The sequence below is a fragment of the Zingiber officinale genome, unplaced genomic scaffold (assembly GCF_018446385.1).
Source record: "Zingiber officinale cultivar Zhangliang unplaced genomic scaffold, Zo_v1.1 ctg187, whole genome shotgun sequence".
Taxonomy (NCBI): domain Eukaryota; kingdom Viridiplantae; phylum Streptophyta; class Magnoliopsida; order Zingiberales; family Zingiberaceae; genus Zingiber; species Zingiber officinale.
Window position 1 is genome coordinate 177,090 of NW_024589874.1, and position 17,401 is coordinate 194,490.

A 17,401-nucleotide genomic window follows, 5' to 3' on the forward strand; every position below is an offset into this window, starting at 1 on the left:
ACAGGAGATTTCGAGAGTTTCTCTGCAATTTTGGCAGCGAGACAGTTCATGACACTGATCGGAGATGCAGATGTTTCTAATTTGATTTTTAGTTTTAATTCATAGATCTATTGTGTTCATTTGATTTGTTACCTTTACGTTGCAAGACAACCCCAATTGAAATGTGTTTTGTTAGATCCAACCATTGCATTTCTGTTATAGTGTTTGGTTGAGTTTGAAAGTGTAATTAGGAACAAAAGTTAGGGTTTCAATTCATACTTAGATTTCAACTTTTAATTCGTGATTTAGATTCAATTCTGTTAATGAGTTTCGAATTCTCAGATCTCAATTTAGTTTAGAATTGTTGTCAAGATTTGTTTCCTTAATTTGATTCCTCCATGATACATTGCAGTTTGAATTTTGATTTTATAGAAATTTGCAATAAGTTCAGTTAGGTTTTAATTGATTTGTATCAGTAGTTTTGATTTTGTAGGAATTCAAGCTTAAGATCAGTTGTTATTAGCTCTTTAAGTCTAAGCTAGTTTTATTTCGGATAAAAAGTTTTAGCACAGAATAAATTCTGTTAAGCATGCATCTCCTTTAATTCTATTGCATTTGTTTGTGAGAGTTAGCAATTTAAATTCTGAATTTGAAACAAATCCAAACTTCCCTTTCCTGAATAAAGTTCAACATGAATTTTATATTCTAGGCATCACACGTTCACTAGTAGCCCTCGGAAAAATACGACTTGGGACTCAATACTACATAAGTTTACTTTAGCTAGTCGAGTTCTTAATCTTTATTAATTTGATGTGCCACGTGACATGGAAATGGTTAACACCAAATTTTGGCGCCGTTGCAGGGGAACAAAGTAGTAAAGTGTGATTGTTACTAGATTGTGAAATCTTTGATTACTTTGTTTTGCTTCCATTGGACTTAACTGAATACTTATTTTGCTTTGATGTCATGACCAGGACTTTGAAGGTCAAACTATTTGAGTTAGATCCAGAGATTGAGAGGAATTTCAGGGCTTTGAGAATTCAAGAGAAAGTTTCAAAAGGCTCTGAAAATTCCTTATCACATTCAGATATTCTCATGGCTGATCATAATAGAACCATGAAGGAACTTGCAGCTCCTGATGAGGCTTTCAAATATTCGTGCATCACGTATCCAAATTTAGCAGGAGATTTTGAGTTGAGATCAGGGTTGATTCATTTACTTCCCAAATTTCAAGGGCTATCTGGAGAAGACCCAAATAGACATTTGCATGAATTCCACGCGGTATGTTCAACTATGAAGCCACAGGGTATTTCAGAAGAAGATATCAAGCTAAGGGCTTTTCCATTTTCATTAACTGGAGTAGCAAAGGATTGGTTATTTTATTTGCCACCAGGGTATATTACCTCTTGGATCGATATGAAGAAGGCTTTCTTGGAGAAATACTTTCCAGCTTCAAGGACCGCTACTATCAGGAAGAGTATCTGTGGAATTCAACAAGTGGTGGGAGAGACACTTTATGAATATTGGGAGAGATTCAAGAAGTTATGTGCAAGTTGTCCTCAGCACCAAATTAGTGAGCAGTTACTAGTTCAGTACTTCTATGAAGGATTATTGCCTATGGACCAAAGTATGATAGATGCGGCAGCTGGGGGAGCTTTGGTGAATAAAACTCCAGAACAAGCTAGAGAGCTCATTTCTAATATGGCAGAAAATTCTCAACAATTTGGAAGTAGAGCTTTAACTACAAGAGGAGTAGGAGAAGTACAAATGTTTTCTAATGAACAAAAGGAGATAAGGAATTCATTGATAGAGTTGACATCTTTGGTGAAGCAATTGGCGTTGAATAATGTTAATCAAACTTCCACTTTGTCGAGTACACAATTTCCATATCAATCAAGGGGAGTTTGTGGTATTTGTTCTAGCCAAGATCATGATTCGGAGTTATGTCCTAATCTTCATCAAGATGAGTCTCTAGCAGCATTTTCTAGAGCCCAATTTTCTCAAAAGTATGATCCATATTCCTCTACTTATAATCCTGGTTGGAAAGATCATCCAAATTTGAAGTACAGCAATTCATTTCATCAACAACCATCCTTGAATCAGAGTTTCCAGCAACCTCAACAAAGTTTTCAGCAGCCATTCCAATCTTCTCAGAGACAATTCCAGTCTTATCAGCAAATACCCAATCAAAATCAGCAAAATCAACATAGTTTCCAGAATTTTCAGAACTCACAATTTCAGCCTGCAACTCAATTCCAGCAGCAGCAAACACTTCCAGCACCTTCAAGGTTGAGTTTAACTCAAGGTGGCTCTAGTAATGCTTCAAATTCATAGTTTCAGCAGACAAAACTGGAAGAATTGATGCAAAATATGTTGCAACAGCAACAGAACCATCAAAGGACAGATTCAGCAATTCAGAATATAGAAAGGCAGATTGGGCAGTTAGCTTCCAACATTAATCAAATGCAAGCACAGGGATAGAGCCAATTGCCATCTCAAACAACTCCTAATCCTAAAGGGAATTTTATTGCATTAACTTTGAGAAGTGGGAGAAGAGTTGCAGATTTTTCAAGTGAAGAAACTGCTGCTGAAAATTTTCCAGAAAACCAGCAATTTTATTTTAGCAGTGAAGAATTTCGAGGAGATCAAAATGTACCATCTTCAAATTCTAATCCAATTCTTGTCGATCCTTTGAACTTGGAACATGCACAAGGGAATAGAAGTTCTAATCCAGAAATTTCTAGTAACATTTTGCCAGCTGAACAGTTTCCAGCAGAATTGCTAAATTCCAGCAAAATTGGAAATTCAGGGATTCAGAATTCTGTTCAAGAAGGTTTAGAGCCAATCATTCCATTGCCTTTTCCTCAACGGAAAACTCAACCAAGGAAGAATGTAGAAGAGGAGAGAGCTAAGGAATTTCAAGAGCTAGTGAACTTATTTAGCAAGGTGGAGGTAAATGTTCCTTTACTTACAATGATCAAGCAAATTCCAAAATATGCAAAGTTTCTTAAGGATCTCTGTGTGCTTGGGGGCTTCAATTAATGTGATGCCAAGATCAGTTTTTCAGACTTTAGGGATTGAACCATTATTACCTACAGGGGTCGTTATTCAGTTAGCAGACCGCAGTCAGACTCACCCAGCTGGAGTTATTGAAGATGTATTGGTTAAGGTGAGGGAACTTATCTTTCCTGCAGATTTTTATATCCTTGATATGGAGGGAGACTATCTGGCAGTAGGTCCCCACTCATTCTAGGACGACTATTTTTGAAGACAGCAAGGACTAAGATTGATGTTCATGCGGGCACACTTTCTATGGAGATAGGAGATACAGTGGTCCAATTCAGTATTTTTGACGCTATGAAGCATCCTAGAGAAGATCATTCTATTCTTAGCCTATATAGTTTAGAGGAGCCAGATAGTATGGATTTCTTTTCATGTTGTGATTCAGATTTCGTAGTGGATGATCAGAGTGATGTATTATCTTCGGTTTTGGAGGATATTTCAGCCGTGGGAGTGGATGATGAATCTTGTGGATTATTTCCAAGTGAGAGAGATGAATTATGCGTAGGGGATTGCTTAGGAGAAGCTCTATCCCTAGGCTCGCCCAGAGAAGAGGAATTATGCGTAGTGGATTGCTTAGGAGAAGCTCTATCCCTAGGATCGCCTTCAGTTGACCAGACTCAGGATGAATTGAAGCCATTGCCTCCACATTTAAAGTATGCTTATTTGGGAGAGAATCAACAGTTACCTATCATCATAGCTCAAAATTTAGAACCAGATCAAGAAAGAAGATTATTGGAGATTTTGAGGCAGCACAGGAGAGCTATTGGATGGACATTAGCAGATATTCCTGGTAGCAGTCCTTCTATTTGCATGCACAGGATTTATTTAGAGGAGGATGTGAAACCAGTGAGACAGCCCCAGAGAAGACTTAACCCACTGATGCTTGATGTAGTAAAGAAAGAGGTGACTAGGCTTCTACAGGCAGGTATCATTTACCCTATTTCTGACAGTAAGTGGGTAAGTCCTATTCGTGTGGTACCAAAGAAATCTGGTGTGACAGTAGTGGCTAATGAAAAGAATGAGTTAGTACCCATCAGAGTGAATAATTCATGGAGAGTTTGTATAGACTACAGGAAGTTGAACCAGGCAAGCAGATGTTAGTTAGAGCCCTAGAGCCAATCATTTGATGATTGTATGGACTCATTGTATCATATTCTTGTATATTAATAAAGGCATTTAGTTTGGTTATTATACTTACTTGTATTGGTGCCAAATAAACTAAGTATAATAATATCCTTGAGTAGATGGTTCTCACCTATATCAATCGGTTAGTTGAACCGATAGTGAGATGATATAGGGAACACTACTCTAAATCATTCCTAGTCGAGTATTAACATTCAGGGACAATGTTAATGCAATAAGACTAGTATGTAGGTCAACTCGATGACTTGATCTCACAAGTCATGTATATGGAGATATCAAGTTGACACATGGGTATGCATTGGAGAATGTATACTGAATGACCCGCCATGAGAAAGTATCATGGATCGTTATATGAGTGTCATATACTTTCTCATGTGGCTATTAGTATGACTATTAGTCCTTAGATCTGAAGTCACCATGGATCCCTACATAAGGAGTTATGTACTTTGGTTTCGTCAAACGTCACCCGTAACTGGGTGGACTATAAAGGCGATTACTGGGTATATAACGAATTATGTAGAGGGATGTGAGTGATGTAGATGAGATCTATCCCTCCCATATGACGGGAGAGACATCGGTATTCTTGATAGAGTGAGACCACTAAGTGCATGGCCATGCCCAAATGAGTCAACATTAGATGTTGAGCTCATTTGATCGAGTGAGTCTACTTGGAGTTCAAGATTTAGATTGGTCAGAGGATGACACGGTCTATGCCTCACATTGATCAATCTAGATGTCTAGGATAGAAGGATACTTGTCATATTTTGTGAGGAGTCACAATTAGTAGTCACAAGGTGATGTCGGATATCGACATTCTTGTAACTTGGGTAGTAATGATGTGTTGCTAGATACCGCTCATTAGTTATGCTCCTAAATGAGTTTAGGGCATTGCCAACATTACAAGAACCTATAGGGTCACACACTAAGGACAATTAGATGGAGATTAGGTTCATATGATGAACCAAGAGGACTAGATTCATTTGATGAATCAAATTGGATTAAGAGTAATCCTAATTGGGCTAATTGAGTTGGACTCAAGTTGATTCATGTGTTCAATGAGTCTAATTTAGATTATGACTCATTGAATCAATTTAATTAAATGAATTAAATTCATTATATTAAGTTGGCTTGAATCAAATGGTTGGATTAGATCAACCATGGGAGAGATTTGGTCAAGTTTGACTTGACTTGAGAGGAAGAGGAAAAAGTCAAGTTTGACTTGACTATTTACCACATCATTAGTGATTTGGCATTAGGTGGACTAATGATGATGTGCCACATCATCAAAGAGTGCCACTTCATGGGGGTTACAAACCTATTCTCTTTAATGGCCACATTAAAGAGGAATGGAGGTTACAACTCCAATTTGGCTGACCACTTATTGTGGTTGAATGAAATTGATTTTTCATTCAAGGCAATTTTATTCCATCCTCTTCCTTGCTCTAATTTTTTCTCTCCCTCTCCTCTTCTTGCCGTGGCTGATCAAGGGTGCTAGCACACCTTTGTTTAGCTTCTCTCCACCTAATTAGTTCGTGTGGATACTTCTAGAGGAGTCTCTATTTTGACACTCTTGAGATCCGGCACCGTTTGGACGAGCGGGAACGCGAAGGGCTTCGCTACAAGGGTAAAGCTCTCATCACATAGATCTAGGAGTAGATCTAAAGTTTTTGAAACTCGTACTTGTATTTCATTCGGTTTTTCCTTGCACGGATCTACGGCTTTGGGTGATTCGGGGTTTCCACGACACGAAAAGCGGTTTTCGCGGCCCGAAAAACCCAACAGTGGTATCAGAGCCACGTGCAAGGCTTGTACGAGTTTAATTTTTTGTTTTATGAAAACCAAAGTTTCTTTAATTTTCTGTAAAATTATGATTTTTGGGTTTTTATGAGTATTTTTCTCGAGTAATCGAAGCACAAGTGTTTAGACGCTTGTAGGCTTCTACTACCGGGAAGATTTTTTCAAAACGGTGATGTTTCGACCCAAATCGGTTTGGGACAGCGAGCGAAGGCGCTGTAGGATCGCTTAGGAGCAACTCACGATGGTTAGATCGTGGGTAGAGGCACTCCCCTTAACCCCGCAAGGGGATTTGCTTCGCGATTGCGCTCGAAATCGCTAATCGGGACCGCCGGGAAAATTCTTCTCAAAGGTTTCGTCCCAAATCGTTTTGGGACAGCGAGTTTAGGCGCTGTTGGATCGCAAAGGAACCCTCGCGATGGTTAGATCGCGGGTAGGGGCCCTGCCCCTTGCCCCGCAAGGGGATCCGAAACCGCTAAACGAGACCGCCGGGAAATTTTACTCGTAAAAATTGTAAAAATTAATTTTTAAATTATAGAAAATTATGAAAATATATAATTTTGAATTATATATTAATTTTGTGATAGTCATGGCCCAAAAACCCAATATGATTGGATTGTGTTGTAATTCATAATACGGCCTGCGTGCCGTTATGTGTTTGCACGTGTTGTATGTTTTTATTTTTCCGCGACCTGCATGTCGTGCCTTTCTCATATATTCTGGTTGTAAATTAGATTTAGACTCGAATGTAACTTGAGTTTCAAATTGTAATGTACAAATTGGAGCGGTGGAGGGTCCACACGAGACGGAGTTCCGAGGCGGGCACGAGCAACACAAGGTGGTCAAAGGGAGGAGTTTGGAGAAGCTGTTGACCCTAGGTTGACCATTCGATCTTCTCATTGGCTTGAGAAGATCGTAGTAGGGCCATGACTAAATCACAAATAGATTAATTAGTTAATTGCTTATGTATATGATGCATGTTTAATAAGTAATTAATTAATTAGTGTCTTACGATTAGATTAGATCTAAGTCGTGCACATGATGCACCCTTGCGATTAGATTAGATCTAAGTCATGCACAAGATGCATCCTTTTTCGATTAGATTAGATCTCGATCGAACCAACTCTAAATGCCTAACCGTGCCGTGATACCTATCACTACCTCGATCACATGTATTGTTGAATCTGCCAAAGCAGAGCAATACATATTATCTTGGTAGGGTACGGAGGGACAATCTTGGTCCTGCCTATCAATGCATGGGTGAATACAAACTCAATTAGATTGAGTATTCCTAGTTGCTCGGTTAGATCGAGTCAACTAAAGGCATTCTTCCAACGGTTGGAAAAAAGATAGGTCAAAATCACATCTATATTAACTCTCGGGCGTATTAGCCAAAGCTAACTCGAGTTTTAAATATAAATGCGGATATTGATTTTATAAACAAGAGTTGCATAGAGATGTAATTGGTAATCGTTACCTACCGATCATACTAAGCCTTGGGCGTATTAGCCAAAGCTAACTCAAGGGTTAGTATGATGTGGATCTTGTCCCACAAGAATTATAGAATTCAGTGGGAGCATCATTTAATTAAAGGCCTAATTAAATGATTTTAAAAGAATATGATATTTATTTCTGCAAATTTTCTGTTGTAGAATTTCCATGACGTCGAATAAGAACACCTTCTCTCTGCGATCTGTCCTTAAGAAGGACAAGCTCAACGGAGCAAATTTCCTAGACTGGTACAGGAATCTGAGAATAGTTCTCACTCAAGAACGTAAACTGTACGTTCTGGAGCAGCCCATTCCGGAGGCTCCTCCTGGCACTGCCACGCGAGCAGACCGAGATGCTTACAAGAAGCATCAAGATGACGCATTAGATGTGTCCTGTCTTATGCTCGCAATCATGAACTCTGAGCTTCAGAAGCAACATGAGTTAATGAGCGCTTACAATATGGTTGAACATCTTTGTCACCTATATCAAGGACAAGCAAGGCACTGGAAGAGGAACTCCAAAGAATACCTGGAAGATCTTACGAAGAAGAGAAATAAGATTTCTACTTCAGGTATACATGTTATAGAAGTCAACCTCTCTATTTCTTCATCGTGGGTATTAGATACCGGATGTGCTTCGCACATTTGTACTAATGTACAAGCGTTGAGAAATAGCAAGGCATTGACGAAGGGTGAGATAGACCTACGAGTAGGCAATGGAGCACGAGTTGCTGCTATTGCTGTAGGAACTTATCATCTATCCCTTCCCTCTGGGGTTGTACTAGAATTAGATGATTGTTGTTATGTGCCTGCCTTGACTAAGAACATAATTTCAGTTTCTTGTTTGGACAAGAAAGGATTCTCGTTTACTATAAAGAACAAATGTTGTTCCGTCTATTTAAACGATATGTTCTATTGTAGTGCACCTCTGATAAACGGACTCTATATTCTAGACCTTGAGAGCCCTATCTATAACATAAATACCAAGAGGTTCAAGTCAAATGACATGAACCAAACTTACCTCTGGCACTGTCGCTTAGGTCATATAAATGACAAGCGCTTATCCCAGCTCCATAAGGATGGTATGCTGGACTCATTTGATTTTGAATCATATGAGGTATGCGAGTCATGCCTACGAGGCAAGATGACCAAGACTCCCTTTAGTGGGCACAACGAGAGAGCAACTGATTTGTTAGGACTCATACATAGTGATGTATATGGCCCTTTCAATGTTGCTGCTAGAGGCGGTTATAGGTACTTCATCACATTTACTGATGATTTCAGTAGATATGGTTATGTGTACTTGATGACACATAAGTCTGAATCCTTTGAAAAGTTCAAAGAATTCAAGAATGAAGTACAGAACCAGCTTGGCAAGAGTATTAAGATAGTTCAATCTGATCGAGGTGGAGAATACCTTAGCCATGAGTTCCGTGACTATCTAGCTGAGTGTGGGATTCTATCCCAACTCACTCCTCCTAGAACACCACAGTGGAATGGTGTATCCGAACGGAGGAATCGTACCTTATTAGATATGGTACGATCTATGATGAGTCACACAGATCTTCCGACATATCTATGGGGATATGCTCTAGACACGGCAGCTTTTATACTCAACCGAGTTCCATCCAAGGCCGTGATAAAGACACCATATAGGATATGGACTGGGAGAGATGCCCAGGTGTCTTTCATGAGGATTTGGGGTTGTGAGGCTTACGTACGACGTCAAGTCTCAGACAAATTAGGACCCAAATCCGACAAGTGCTATTTCATTGGATATCCCAAGGAAACTAAGGGATATTACTTCTACATTCCCAGTCAGTAGTTGTGGCAAGACTGGGGTCTTTCTAGAAAGGAGCTTTGTTTCTAGAAAGACTAGTGGGAGCGCGTTCGATCTTGAAGAAGTTCAAGATGCGAACAATAGCACTGATGCCTCGATGGAAATTGAACTGGAACCACAAAGTGTTGTGGATGATGTTCCACAAGGAGTTGAGGAACAACAACCAGTTCAAGTAGACATTCCTCTTCGCAGGTCTAATAGGGTACGTCGTTAGCCTGAGAGATACTCATTTCTCTTGTCTGACCATGATGACGTTGTGCTCATAGAGGATGAGCCTACCACCTATCAGGAAGCTGTGATGAGACCAGATTCCGAGAGATGGCTAGAGGCCATGAGATCCGAGATGGAATCCATGTACACCAACCAAGTTTGGACTTTGGTTGATCCACCTGAAGGGGTAAAACCCATAGGGTGCAAGTGGGTCTTTAAGAGAAAGACTGACATGGATGGACTTATTTATAAGGGTCGCTTGGTAGCTAAAGGTTTCAAGCAGATTCATAGTATTGACATGGATCCAGTAGCGATGTTTAAGTCCATTCGGATCATGCTTGCTATTGCAGCCTACCATGACTATGAGATATGGCAGATGGATGTCAAAACCGCGTTTCTGAATGGAAACCTGCTCGAGGATGTGTACATGACACAACCTGAGGGTTTTGTAGATCCACAGCATACTAGTAGAGTATGCAAGCTGCATAGGTCCATTTATGGACTAAAGCAAGCTTCTCGGAGCTGGAATCTTCGATTCGATGATGCAATCAAACAGTTTGGTTTCATCAAGAACGATGATAAACCTTGTGTCTACAAGAAGGTTGTAGGGGATATAGTTGTCTTCCTCATATTGTATGTGGATGACATACTACTCATTGGGAAGGACATCCCTTTACTTCAGTCTGTCAAGACCTGGCTAGGGAGTTACTTCTCAATGAAGGACTTAGGTGAGATATCTCGTATTCTAGGGATACAGATCTATAGAGATAGATATAAGAGATTGCTTGGCCTAAATTAGAGTACATACATTGACAAGGTACTCCTTCGGTTTGCCATGAAGAACTCCAAGAAGGGATTTCTACCGATGTCACATGGCGTGAGTCTTTCGAAGACTCAAGGTCCCTCTTCTAGAGAGGAGAGAGACCGTATGGATCAGATCCCTTATGCCTCAACCATAGGATCGATCATGTACGCCATGCTATGTACTCGACCTGATGTCTCGTATGCTTTGAGCATGACGAGCAGATACCAGTCAGATCCAGGTGAAAGTCACTAGATAGCGGTCAAGAATATACTTAAGTACTTAAGAAGGACTAAAGAATATTTCTTGATATATGGAGGCAATGATGAGCTAGCTGTAAAGGGTTACAGTGATGCTAGCTTCCAGACCGACCAGGATGACTATAGATCGTAGTCGGGGTTCGTATTTTGCATTAATGGTGGTGCTGTCAGCTGGAAGAGTTCGAAGCAGGACACAGTAGCTGATTCTACAATAGAAGCCGAGTACATTGCTGCATCAGAGGCAGCAAAGGAGGCAGTTTGGATCCGCAAGTTCATCACTGAACTTGGGGTGGTTCCTAGCATTACTGACCCCATTGAGCTCTATTGTGACAACAATGGAGCTATAGCACATGTGAAGGAACCTCGCTCACACCAGCGGACCAAGCACATACTACGGCGCTTCCATCTCATTCGAGAGATTATCGATAGAGGAGATGTGAAGATTTGCATAGTACCTACAGAGGCTAACATCGCAGATCCCTTGACCAAGGCTTTGGCACAGAGAAAGCATGATGGTCACACTAGGTCATTAGGCCTTAGAGCCTATACTGATTGACACTAGTGCTAGTGGGAGATTGTTAGTTAGAGCCCTAGAGCCAATCATTTGATGATTGTATGAACTCATTGTATCATATTCTTGTATATTAATAAAGGCATTTAGTTTGGTTATTATACTTACTTGTATTGGTGCCAAATAAACTAAGTATAATAATGTCCTTGAGTAGATGGTTCTCACCTATATCAATCGGTTAGTTGAACCGATAGTGAGATGATATAGGGAACACTACTCTAAATCATTCCTAGTCGAGTATTAACATTCAGGGACAATGTTAATGCAATAAGACTAGCATGTAGGTCAACTCGATGACTTGATCTCACAAGTCATGGATATGGAGATATCAAGTTGACACATGGGTATGCATTGGAGAATGTATACTGAATGACCTGCCATGAGAAAATATCATGGATCCTTATATGAGTGTCATATACTTTCTCATGTGGCTATTAGTATGACTATTAGTCCTTAGACCTGAAGTCACCATGGATCTCTACATAAGGAGTTATGTACTTTGGTTTCGTCAAACGTCACCCGTAACTGGGTGGACTATAAAGGCGATTACTGGTATATAACGAATTATGTAGAGGGATGTGAGTGATGTAGATGGGATCTATCCCTCCCATATGACGGGAGCGACATCGGTATTCTTGATAGAGTGAGACCACTAAGTGCATGGCCATGCCCAAATGAGTCAACATTAGATGTTGAGCTCATTTGATCGAGTGAGTCTACTTGGAGTTCAAGATTTAGATTGGTCAGAGGATGACATGGTCTATGCCTCACATTGATAAATCTAGATGTCTAGGATAGAAGGATACTTGTCATATTTTGTGAGGAGTCACAATTAGTAGTCACAAGGTGATGTCGGATCTCGACATTTTTGTAACTTGGGTAGTAATGATGTGTTGCTAGATACCGCTCATTACTTATGCTCCTAAATGAGTTTAGGGCATTGCCAACATTACAAGAACCTATAGGGTCACACACTAAGGACAATTAGATGGAGATCAGGTTCGTATGATGAACCAAGAGGACTAGATTCATTTGATGAATCAAATTGGATTAAGAGTAATCCTAATTGGGCTAATTGAGTTGGACTCAAGTTGATTCATGTGTTCAATGAGTCTAATTTAGATTATGACTCATTGAATCAATTTAATTAAATGAATTAAATTCATTATATTAAGTTGGCTTGAATCAAATGGTTGGATTAGATCAACCATGGGAGAGATTTGGTCAAGTTTGACTTGACTTGAGAGGAAGAGGAAAAAGTCAAGTTTGACTTGACTATTTACCACATCATTAGTGATTTGGCATTAGGTGGACTAATGATGATGTGCCACATCATCAAAGAGTGCCACTTCATGGGGGTTACAAACCTATTCTCTTTAATGGCCACATTAAAGAGGAATGGAGGTTACAACTCCAATTTGTCCGGCCACTTATTGTGGTTGAATGAAATTGATTTTTCATTCAAGGAAATTTTATTCCATCCTCTTCCTTGCTCTAATTTTTGCTCTCCCTCTCCTCTTCTTGCCGTGGCTGATCAAGGGTGCTAGCACACCTTTGTTTAGCTTCTATCCACCTAATTAGTTCGTGTGGATACTTCTAGAGGAGTGTCTATTTTGACACTCTCGAGATCCGGCACCGTTTGGACGAGCGGGAACGCGAAGGGCTTCGCTACAAGGGTAAAGCTCTCATCACATAGATCTAGGAGTAGATCTAAAGTTTTTGAAACTTGTACTTGTATTTCATTCGGTTTTTCCTTGCACGGATCTACGGCTTTGGGTGATTCGGGGTTTCCGCGACTCGAAAAGCGGTTTTCGCGGCCCGAAAAACCCAACAGCAGAAAGGACCACTACCCTTTGCCTTTTATTGATCAGATGTTGGAGAGACTGGCGGGTAAGTCATATTATTGCTTCCTTGACGGTTACACGGGATATTTTCAGATTTGCATCGCTCCAGAGGATCAGGAGAAGACTACTTTCACTTGTCCTTTCGGTACATTCGCTTATAGACGCATGCCATTTGGACTATGCAACGCTCCAGGAACCTTTCAGCGATGCATGGTGAGTATTTTTGGAGATTTATTAGAGCATTGCATGGAGGTTTTTATGGATGATTTTTCTGTATATGGTTCATCTTTTGATGCATGTCTGGAAAATTTGTCTGGGTTTTAGATAGATGCATTGAGACATATTTGATACTTAATTTTAAAAAATGTCACTTTATGGTTGAGCATGGTATTGTTTTAGGACATATAGTCTCTAGGAAAGGAATTGAGGTGGATCCTACTAAAATTAGTGTTATATCTTCTTTATCTTACCCCGCATGCGTGCTGGATGTTCGAGCTTTTCTTGGCCATGCAGGATTCTACAGGAGATTTATTAGGGATTTCAGTAAGATTGCTCTTCCATTGTCTCAGCTTCTTCAGAAAGATATGGAGTTTCAGTTTGATCAGAGGTGCAAGGAAGCTTTTCAGAGATTGAAGGAGGCTTTGATTTCTGCACCTATCATCAGGTCACCGGATTGGACATTACCATTTGAGCTTATGTGTGATGCTTCGAATTTTGCCATTGGGGCAGTACTGGCATAGAGAGCAGAAGGAGCACCACATGTGATCTGCTATGCATCAAAGACCTTGGATTCGGCTCAAGCGAATTACACCACGACAGAAAAGGAGCTTCTTTCCATTGTTTTTACTTTAGATAAATTCCGTTCATATTTACTTTGTTCTCACATGGTTGTATTTTCTGATCATGCATCTTTAAAGTTTCTCCTCAAGAAGCCTGATGCAAAGCCCAGACTGATTAGATGGATGCTTCTACTTCAGGAGTTTGATTTGGAGATTCGTGATAGGAGTGGGAAGGAGAACTTTGTTGCAGATCATTTGAGAAGAATTGAAGGGGATTTGGATCACACGGCTATTGATGATGATTTTAGAGATGAGTAGCTTTGTAGGGTGCATGGTGAATCTCCATGGTATGCAGACCTGGTTAACTTTTTAGTAGGTAACGTTTTTCCTGCATAATTTTTAAAAACTCAAAAGGACAAATTGAAAAGTGATTCAAAATATTATGTGTGGGATGATCCTTATCTATAGAAATTTTGTAGTGATCAGATTATTAGGAGATGCATACCTGATTTTGAGTTTCAGTCTGTACTTGCATTTTGTCATTCATCTGAGTGTGGGGGGCATTTTGGACCCCAGAGAACAGCTAGGAAAGTTCTAGAGTGTGGATTGTATTGGCCTAGCCTTTTTCGTGATGCTTATATTTTTTGTAGATCATGTGATAGGTGTCAACGAACTGGGAACATAGGACCTAGGAATGAAATGTCTCAACATTATATGTTATTTTGTGAGATTTTTGATGTATGGGGTATTGATTTCATGGGTCCATTTCCTGTCTCTTTTGGATTTTCATATATTTTGTTGGCAGTTGATTATGTTTCCAAATGGGTGGAGGCCATACCCACCAGGACTAACGATTCTTCAGTTGTTGTGAGTTTTGTCAGGTCAAATATTTTCTGCAAGTTTGGATTGCCCAGGGCGATAATTAGTGATCAGGGGACACATTTTTGTAACAGACACATGAAGGCTATGTTGAGCAGATATGGGGTTTCACATAGAGTTGCTACTCGTTATCATCCCCAAACAAATGGACAAGCTGAGGTGTCGAATAGAGAAGTGAAAGCAATTTTAGAGAAAACTGTGAGGCCTGACAGGAAATATTGGAGCAAGAGATTAGATGATGCACTTTGGGCTTACAGGACGACTTTCAAGACTCCTATAGGGATGTCTCCATACAGGATGGTTTATGGTAAAGCTTGTCATCTTCCGGTGGAAATCGAACATAGAGCTTATTGGGTAGTTAAAGCTTGCAATTTTGATGCTATTGTGGCAAGAGAAGAGAGGAAATTGCAACTCCAAGAACTCGAGAAGATTCGAATAGAAGCATTTGAGAACTCAAGGATCTACAAAGAAAAGACCAAGAATTTTCATGATAAGCACATTGTAAGCAAAGAATTTAATATTGGTGACAAGGTGCTCTTATATAGGTCACGACTTCAATTGATTAAAGGTTCGTTGAGATCTCGTTGGGAAGGACCTTATGTTGTGACTAATGTATTTTCTTGTGGAGTTTTTGAGATTAGGGAAGAGGCTACCAACCGGATTTTCAAGGTGAATGGGCATAGACTCAAGTTGTTTCATGAGATTGGCAATGGAGAGGTGGTACAGAAGATGAAGATTATTGATGCTATCTACTCATGTGAAGGGGAGTTTGTTCCAACTTAGCTTTCTTCTTATTTTCATTTCTAGTTGTTTTAATAAAATGTTTGTTTTTGTTTGAAGAATAGATTTTTAATGTTGAAGTTTTGTTGTTGAATTTTGTTTTGCTTTGAATAAGAAAATGGCACCCCTAGCAATTTTTCTTTAACATGTTAGAGGTAGGGATTGTGGGCTAGATTTGAGAATCTATTTTGGACCTTAATGTCAATATTGGACTTTTAATTTTCTCAAGGTTTCTATTTAATGATGGACACTTGATTGGTAAATTGGATTGATATATTTTCATACCTAGTGAGGATGAGCCTTAATTGAGTGGTGCACTTGTGTTATTGCACTCTAGAACTTGCTTTGATTCTTTCAAAACCACAATCCAATGGATTAAATCATGTTTATGAAGGTAAATATATTTGTTTCTTTCTTCCACACGAATTCTTGCTATTTCTCTTGATAATCATCATATCAATTTATGCCTTCTCAATTGTAAATCTTTTGGATATGGATTCATTGTTTGTTATATGATGGATATTTTGGCCAATAGGACAAGGATTCAAGTGTGGGGGAATTGTGAAGTGGTTTTGAATGTTTGGATGCATTTGTTAATGGCTGAAAATTAAGTTCAGGAAATGATGGAGTTTTGCAGCTTTTGTTCATTGGCATATTGTATCAAGATTTTTGGATAGTTATCCAATTGAAGAGGAATTTGGTTCAAACTTTTGTTTACTAATTGACAAATGGTATTCAAGTTTCAATAGTTAGAATTCTGAAAAATTCTTGAAGATTTAATCTTAAACCATTTGTGAAAGAAAAGATGAAAAAAATTGCAGTGTGCAGAAAATCAGGAAACCAATTGCTGTGGTAATTGGTTTTTATAGCAAGCTGATAAAAAGCTTGAATTTTAGTTGTTGTTTTTATCTTGTTAAATGCTGATCTAGTGTATCCAGAGTTTCCAAGAATTTTGGACTAAGAATTTGATACAAAACAGGAGCTCAAATCCCCAAATTCTTTATCATAATTTCAGAGCCAATAATTACTGATACATTGCAAGTAAATCTCGTAACAGAACTGAACAGTGAGGGAAAAGCTGGAAAACAGAGTGAACCTGTTGAAAGCTGCTGAATGCTGTCAAATGGATTGCTGTGCAGGAAGTTTTGAAGCTTACAGAGAAAGAGTTTCAGGAACTGATGCTGAATAGTGCTAATGGAGCTGGGATATAGAATAGTGACAATAGCTGGAACCTGGAAGTTAAGACTTGAGATATGATTCTGTCCATTCTGCAGTTAAGGAAGAATTCAGAATTTGCAGTTTTTGAAGACCCAATTCGAGATGAATTGGGTTAGGATGAATTGGGTTAGGTCTTGCTGAGGATTAAATGTAAAGGGAGCTGTGGATATAGGAAATAAAAATGCTGGAAAAGTGAGCTGTAAACTTATGGCTGGAAATTGCAGTAATTGAAACTATGAGCATCTTCTTTGCATTTTCATGCAACAGACCTTGAATTGTAGATGTTTGAAATGGGAATTTGATTCAAGTATGCCAATGTGAGAAGGAATTTGTTAACTATCTGAAGATAAGATTTTTTTTTTTTTGTAAGGAAGAGGAAGAATCAGAGTTGCTTGCTATGGAGGAATATGGAACTTGATCAGTGCTTTGTGTTGTTGAAACTGGAGATTCAGAAATAAAGGATTTAGTATCAATGTTTTGCTAAGATTCAATTCCGGAATTGATTTCAAGGCTAATAATAGAGGGCAAAATGATAGGAAGAGCTGAATCTGGGCAGTACTAAAGAAATGTTTTGCTGAAGCTTGTTGGACTGTGCTGTTAAGTCAGGAACCTTGTGTTTGCTGTGTTAAGTGAATTAAATGGAAGTTTATGTATCAAATGTGTATCAAGATTTGGAGGTAGCATCAAGCTTCAGATAAAGTTTATGGGAAATCTGTCAACATGAATAGACAAATGGTATTAAATGATCA

General features: G+C 39.2%; 2 protein-coding genes across 2 annotated transcripts; both read left to right on the forward strand.

The window, feature by feature from the left end:
* Window positions 1-945: 945 nt before the first annotated feature.
* On the forward strand, window positions 946-3,021 carry LOC122036663. The gene is made up of 2 exons (XM_042596062.1): window positions 946-2,267; window positions 2,526-3,021. The coding sequence occupies exons 1-2, from the start codon at window positions 946-948 to the stop codon at window positions 3,019-3,021; spliced, it is 1,818 nt and encodes a 605-aa protein (XP_042451996.1).
* Window positions 3,022-14,732: 11,711 nt separating this feature from the next.
* LOC122036664 lies at window positions 14,733-16,645 on the forward strand. Its single transcript, XM_042596063.1, has 2 exons — window positions 14,733-15,374; window positions 16,574-16,645. The coding sequence occupies exons 1-2, from the start codon at window positions 14,733-14,735 to the stop codon at window positions 16,643-16,645; spliced, it is 714 nt and encodes a 237-aa protein (XP_042451997.1).
* Window positions 16,646-17,401: the final 756 nt, after the last annotated feature.

Bases quoted from the DNA above. Each gene is read 5' to 3' on its own strand.
- LOC122036664 (XM_042596063.1), top strand. From the start codon at position 14,733: ATGAAGGCTATGTTGAGCAGATATGGGGTTTCACATAGAGTTGCTACT. The intron at 15,375-16,573 runs GTACAGAAGATG...ATTGCTGTGCAG, and splicing joins AGATTGGCAATGGAGAGGTG to GAAGTTTTGAAGCTTACAGA.
- LOC122036663 (XM_042596062.1), top strand. From the start codon at position 946: ATGACCAGGACTTTGAAGGTCAAACTATTTGAGTTAGATCCAGAGATT. The intron at 2,268-2,525 runs GTTGAGTTTAAC...AACTTTGAGAAG, and splicing joins ACACTTCCAGCACCTTCAAG to TGGGAGAAGAGTTGCAGATT.